The sequence below is a fragment of the Pygoscelis adeliae genome, unplaced genomic scaffold, assembly GCF_000699105.1.
Source record: "Pygoscelis adeliae isolate BGI_AS28 unplaced genomic scaffold, ASM69910v1 Scaffold207, whole genome shotgun sequence".
Classification (NCBI taxonomy): domain Eukaryota; kingdom Metazoa; phylum Chordata; class Aves; order Sphenisciformes; family Spheniscidae; genus Pygoscelis; species Pygoscelis adeliae.
This window is the reverse complement of record NW_008825160.1, coordinates 1,983,322-1,990,490: the sequence shown is the minus strand read 5'-3', so window position 1 is coordinate 1,990,490 and position 7,169 is coordinate 1,983,322. Positions and strand designations below refer to the sequence as shown.

At 46.4% G+C, this 7,169-nt stretch overlaps 1 protein-coding gene across 1 annotated transcript in view; it reads left to right on the top strand.

Annotated features, from left to right (window-relative positions):
* Positions 1 to 7,169, top strand: part of PLXNA4 (plexin A4) — a 442,850-nt gene that overhangs the window by 16,144 nt on the left and 419,537 nt on the right. Inside the window, exon 2 of the mRNA XM_009328687.1 lies at positions 6,500 to 6,682. Coding sequence (XP_009326962.1) covers positions 6,500 to 6,682 — 183 coding nt within the window. The remainder of the gene's footprint in view (positions 1 to 6,499; positions 6,683 to 7,169) is intronic.

Genomic DNA, 7,169 nt, shown 5'->3' with positions numbered 1-7,169 from the left:
TCTTTACTGAAAGAGTGGTTAAACATTGGAACAGGCTGCCCAGGGAAGGGGTTGAGTCACCATCCCTGGAAGTATTTAAAAGACGGGTAGATGAGGCGCTGAGGGACATGGTTTAGTGGGCATGGTGGTGTTGGGTTGACGGTTGGACTCGATGATCTTAGAGGTCTCTTCCAACCTTAATGATTCTATGATTCTATGATTCTATGATACATGCCCACCCTCACCCTCACTCAGTCCTTGCAGTCAGGAAGGAAGGAAGATCTTGCAGTCAGGTGATGGAAAAGACCTTGGATATCTCCTTGCAAAGACTTAAATGCATAGTACTGTTGATTTCTTGTTGCTGTTGGCTCCCTGGCCCTGCTGGCAGCACAGACAGCCGTAATGTATGCGTTCCCTCCATCGTCTGGCGTAGCCAAGCCTGAGATAACAAGAGTGAGAAGCCAAGTACCTGCCACCGTATGAAGACAGGGCTGTTAGGTATTAGCTGTAAATCAAAGGCGAGACTTGGCCGTTGGGACAGCCTCTATCCCCAGTGAGTCTGTGGAATTGCTTTGGAGCCTGCTGAGATATCTGGAAAAAGGCCCTGGTGCTTTGATTGGGCAGGAAGATTTCGCCAGAGTGAAAGCAAGGAGGAACGAGGGATGGCTAATCCTTTATCGAAGCTTTTCCCGAAATATGGATTAGGCTGTATTTGATGATCAGGGGCTGTTTCAGAGGCAAATAGCTAAAACAGATGTTTAAGGGACAATTGCAGTTTATTATGAGCACTGTTTGCACTGGCCCCCTAATATCTGGTACTTCAACCATTTGTGCAGTGCCAAAGTGCTGGCTTCTGCTGGGCAATCAGATGAGGATGGGGAAGGAGGTGTTGTAATTGGAGCTCTAACCCTTCTGCTGAGTTTGGGGGTTTTTGGGGCTCAGCGAATCCCTAGGGAACTGAGCCAGCACCAGCCTTGTAAAACCATCCTCTCCAGGGGGGCTTGGATGTGTTAATTATTTATTTGATAGGCTTAATCCTGGAGAAGGCAAGTGCCTGCCAGAATCCACCTGTAAATCAGGCCCATTCTTTTGCACATCCTTCCTATTTCACTGGTGAATGTGACACTTGGCCACGGTGTCACGGCTGCAGATGAACCCTCTGGTTGCCGACGCAGGGGGCGGCGCAGGGAGCGGCGGCAGGAGCAGACCGCCGCCTCTCACCAGCTGGCTCCCCCCTGCATATCAGCCCAAGATGGAGAGGCAGCTGGTGGGACTCGGGAGGGCATTTATGCCCTGGGAGCTGCCAATCATTCTCATATGAAGATATTTTGGATATGTAGAGCACCTTATAAACCTGTGTTTAGCAGCTTCCCTGGGGCAGAGGGGTGGTGAGTAATATTCCCTCTTTTGCAGGTGGGAATCTGGTGTGGATTGATGAACTGATTGACTCCAGTCCAGCATCTCGACCGCAAGGTCCCCCTTCCCTTCTGAGTTACCTACAGACTGCCGTGAATTTCTGCGTTAGATTTTAACTGCTCAGGATGCAAGAATTGCTGATCCTATCCCTGCCTCTTTAGATCTTCCCTTTGCCCCTCTCTGATATCCCAGCTGGTGCAGCAGCAGTGTTGCAAGCAGAGTGAATTCATGTCCTCACCTCCGCTTTCATTCTGGAAAGTCGTTAACGTGAAATTGCCAAGCAGAGAAGCTCCAGAGAGTTTAACGTGGCTACTTTATATTGCTGCTAGGAGTGTCTGGAATTGAAAATAAACCTGTGCTTGCAGCTCCTGACCCTTTCATCATAAATCCAAACTTCCTTACGTGTTTCTCTTTGCTGAAGAAGATGACTGTATTTCTGTCTTTACAAAGGCATGTGTGCAGCTGAGAGCCACAGCTGCACAGAAGCCGGGTGATGTTTATTTGTAGGGTTTTGCTTGCTGGCATTTTTTTGCAGATAATCCCCAGAGGAAATAACCCAAATGTGTTAAATGAAAATAGTTTTCATGTGGTGTGTGGCTTGCTGGCCTTGCTCTTATTCTTGGGGGACGGTTGTCCACATCGCAAACCACAACTCTGCAATTGCTTCTCTGGCACCCGTGCAACAGCATGTGAGTGAACATCACGGCCTTATCTGCCCTCACACACCACTTTGAGTGTCTCAGAGGCTAGGGTGTGCCGTGATGGTCCTAGATCTCATCTGAACTGTGTCATGTAAGAGACAGTGATGATTTCACTCTTCAACCTCACCTTGGTGCTTGGATCATAGAATGGTTTGGGTTGGAAGGGACCTCTAAAGGTCATCTAGCCCAACCCCCCTGCCGTGGGCAGGGACATCTTCGACTAGAGCAGGTTGCTCAGAGCCCCGTCCAACCTGACCTGGAATGTTTCCAGGGATGGGGCATCCACCACCTCTCTGGGCAACCTGGGCCAGTGTTTCACCACCCTCAGCATAAAAAAATTCTTCCTTCTATCTAGTCTGAATCTACCTTCTTTTAGTTTAAAACCATTCCCCCTTGTCCTATCACTACAGGCCCTGCTAAAAAGTTTGTCCCCATCTTTCTTATAAGTCCTTCTTATAAGGATGTGTCCTTCTGTATACAATCTCAGGGAAATAAGATGAAATAAGTGGTCTTAAATTTAGTTTTGCATCTGTATGGGGGAAAACCATGACATCAGCCCCATTAAGAGTAGGTCTGAGTTCAGCTGGAGCTGGGCTCAATCTGATGGGGGAGGAACTAACCTGTGGCAATTGGATTAATAAAGTCTCAACAGGTTGGAGATGTGCTGCAGATCAGCCACAGGTTGTTGTGCTTGATGCTGGGATCTCTGGGTTTATATTCTCTTAGGGTTTTGCTATGGCTATGTGAGCTCTGATACACATCTACAGCAATCATATGCTCTAGCTAACACATCCTGGCTGTTGATAAAGTGGGTTACAGAGGGCTCAGAGGTGTATCCTCACAGCCGTGCAGACTCAGACCTGGTTGGAGAGCAAACAAAAGTAGCTTATATCTCCCTGCAAAACAGCACAGGCAGCTCCTGCCTGACATTCAAGGTCCTAGGTCATGCAGAAAGGCAGAGAGGTGGTGGATGCCCCATCCCTGGAAACATTCAAGGTCAGGTTGGACGGGGTTCTGAGCAACCTGATTTAGTTGAAGATGTCCCTGCCCACAGCAGGGGGGTTGGACTAGATGACCTTTAGAGGTCCCTTCCCACCCAAACTATTCTATGATTCTATGATTCTATTGCATGGGTCCTTTCTGGTCTCCAAGTGCTTCAGCTGGAGTAGTTGGTTTTGGCTGTGCTGCAGGGAGGGGAGCGTGTGGGAGGCTGTGCTACAGCAAGGAGGATGCCTTGGACTGTGTCAGCTCTGCTTGATTGCTCTCGTTTCACTGCTTGTCAGTGTAATTTCTTGTTGTTTGAGATGGAGTTTCATCCACTGGTAAGAAGTCTGCTGGCCCTATTGAGTTTTTTTCATCCTCTTGGTGGTGAAAAAAGCTGTTTCCCGTTTCTTGTTTTCCTTTAAACCCATGACAAAACAGGACTTTCCTCCCTTGCCCCTCTTTCTGCCGTTTGTAGATGGTTTGCGAATTCCGTGCTTTCAGTCTGAAACAATTTTTCTCTCAGCCTGTTAGGCCATCGGTTTGAGTGAGACACATACCCAGTTTTATTATAGCCTTGAAACACAGATCATGTTAATTTGAGAGCTTAAGAGTTTCCCATGAGAGTGGGCCTGACTTCAAGACCTGGATTCCTCTCAGTTCCTGCATCCATAGGATGATTTGCGTTGGAAGGGACCTCAAGAGATCGTATAGTCCAGCCTCCTGTTCAAAGGATGATACATTTTAGTGTTAGATGCTTAGGCTAAGTGAATCCTCTGGAGTCCTTTTGCAATCAATTGGTTCTATCAGAAGGTGATCCAGTGCATTACAAGGGTGATTGGTTGGCTTGTTCTCTGACATACCTCCTTTCCTCCATTGATTATGGAGGTAGTTTAGGTGACCACTGTAGGCTACTTACTAAGATTTCACATGGCTGAAGCTAGGTGAGATGGATTCCACGCCAGGTGATGTGTCGGGTAGTGAATTGGTGAACAGAAGGCTTGTCACACTGCATCAGACCAACACACTGCTCCTCTCATTAGCTCATCTCTGACAGTCAGTGTCTCATGTCTCGCAGAAAGATCTGGGTAGAGTCGCTGCTTCAAACATGCTTGTGCTCCCTGAGTAATCAAGCTGCAGTTTTCCCATCCTGACCTATGTAATGAAGCTGTACATGTTCTCCTTATCCACAGAAGCACTCAGTTTTCACAAGTCATGCTGCCAGCGGGGGTGTCTTGCCTCTCTGAGGTGTGGTCATCAGCTTGGTGGTACTAGACCTCAGATGAATTTGGCCTTTGGATCTGGGATGCAGATTTATCTTACACTTTCTGCTGGCATTGTAGACTAGCAACATCCTGTCTGCTGCTCATGGAGGCTGTTGATCTGATCTGTAATTGCTCTTTGAGCTGGTGTGTTAGCTCTGAAAGGGCAGTCCACAAACACTAATGACTCTTGCAGGCCAGAGCTCAGGCTAGCTGTTCCTTACTAATAGTTGTTTGAATTCCTCATAGGTTTTATGTGTTTATGAATACATTTAGGACACATTATTCTTCCATTCAGTAAAACCACCTGTAATTATTCCCTGTAATTGCTGGGTGAGGATAAAATGAATCAACCATCAGGCTTTTACTGCTCGTGAACTCAAGCAAGGAGCAGCACGTATTCTAGCCATGCTTCCTGGAAGATGTGAGCTCAGACAAAGAAAATTGTCATGGTCTTTTATTACTGATATGTGAAAACTAGGCAACCTTCCTGTACAATTAATTATTGCCTTTCTAGGCCTTAGTCCAGCAAAATATTTTAAGCGGATGCTTAACTTCAAATCTGTGAGTGGTCCCAGTGAAGTTAATAAAGTCTAACTGCTTTGGCAATTGTGTACTGTGATATTTGGAGCTTCATCTTTATTTGACTTGTTCTGTGGAGATCTTCATATTGGCAACCTGTATTAGCCTCACCTACTGTCAAGATGGTGCCTTAAGGTAGAAGAGTTGTCGGTATTGTTCTGCTGCTGCACTTCTAAAGGAGGCTTATAAAAAAGATGGTGGCAGACTTTTTAGCAGGGCCTGTTGTGACAGGACAAGGGGGAATGGCTTTAAACTAAAGGGGGGTAGATTTAGACTAGAGATAAGGAAAAAATGTTTTATGCTGAGGGTGGTGAAGCACTGGCACAGGTTGCCCAGAGAGGTGGTGGATGCCCCATCCCTGGAAACATTCCAGGTCAGGTTGGACGGGGCTCTGAGCAACCTGATCTAGTCGAAGATGTCCCTGCCCACGGCAGGGGGGTTGGACTAGATGAACTTTAGAGGTCCCTTCCAACCCAAACTATTCTATGATTCTATGATTCTGTAGCTCCCTGAAGCCCAGAGAAACACCCTCAGAGATGACTAGACACTACATGCATTCATACGCAAGGATCCCAGTGGAGCATCTGTCTGATGACAAGCCTGTTGAGTTCAAATGCAATAGGTGTTAGAGCCTAGGCAGCAGCATTGATGAACAGGGCCTTTTCTCTGGTTGTTAGGAGTTCATGGGTATCTCCAAGAAATGCTGGAAAGCTCCCATAATAGCTGTGAAACCTTCCCTTCTCTCCAAAGAACTTCAGTGAGTTACAGTACCCCAGTAAGATGGATAAATGTGGATAATCTTCATTTCATGGGGAAGAAATGGAGACCCAGGAGGATGAAGTGCCCAGGCCAAACAGTGCAAGAGAAGGGCCCAGGACTGTATGATTAAACTAACCCCAGGAATGGGGAGTGTGTGCAGTCACCGTCTATGTTGTTTAATCCTTAGCATGGTCCCTGCTGCAGATTTGGCCTGGGCTGACCAGCTCTCTCCCAGACAATGCCTGGACATGCCTTGGGGGATTATAATTTCCGAGATGTAGCGTGGGTGATGCTACAGGGTTTGGAGGTGGTAGGGGAGTGGTTATTTAGGTTTCATAGATGTTACTATTGGGTCTCGGGGCCAGAGGGCAGGCCAGGGTCTATTTTATTTGCCAGTGCAGATTTAGCTCGGTGGTTCTTATTCTGGATCTCATGGGAATGATGTGCATACTTTTTTTTTGACAGAACTGGATATGTTTAAGACATTTTTAGCAGACTTTGTCTTTGATTGCTAAGTCTTGACTGGTAAAACTGACTGGTAAAGCAGTAGGAAAAAGGCTTAACATAATGTATCCTGCTGGGCTGTCATTCAAGAGAAGCAAGATTCCAGTTCTCCTTCTGTCTGTAACTCATCATACAACTTTCGACAAATTTTTTCCACCTCTGTATTTCTCCAGTCCTGCCTTTGTCATTGATTTATCAGCCTGCATAAATTATAGGCATGTTATGCAATGGTGTCCCTGCTTGGATGGATACTTCCCAAATGGCTAAAGAATGAGTAGCTTCATTTTTTAACACTCTCTTTCTTTTTGTTTATAGCTGTTAACAATTGATGACAATTTCTGTGGCCTGGATATGAATGCCCCCTTGGGAGTATCATCCATGGTGCGAGGGCTCCCCATTTTCACCGAGGATGGAGACAGAATGACATCTGTGATTGCCTATGTCTACAAGAACCACTCCCTGGCTTTTGTGGGCACCAAGAGTGGGAAGCTCAAGAAGGTAAGACTTAGCGTGGTCCTCTAACTCAGATTTTCATGTTCTTATGGAGATTTGCAGTGTTGCATTGAGTGTGAGTGCAGTCCTTATCCTAAGGTGCGTCACCTACTTTGAGGATAGAAAATGTTTCGGTTGACAAAAAACTGTGTTTCACCCTTGAGGGATAGAGCTGATGTGAGAAAAGAAAATCCTTCTTCGAAATCATCGTTCATCAGCAAATGAATATTTCTGAAGTCAAACCACAGGCCCAGCCACAGACAGACTTGATGCAGTTTACATCTGACATATTTTTTTGTGTTCAGACCATCTCTAATTAAGTAGTTGATCACAGGGTATCTGTGCCTGCTGGAGAAATAATGACTGCAGCTAAGTTTGTTAAGAAACAGGATTCCTGCCCTGGAGATATTTCTTCAGAGCAATGTGACTGGGCTGTGATTTCACCATGAGCCCAGCATGGGATCAGCAGTTGCTCTGTTTAGGTCAGGCTGGG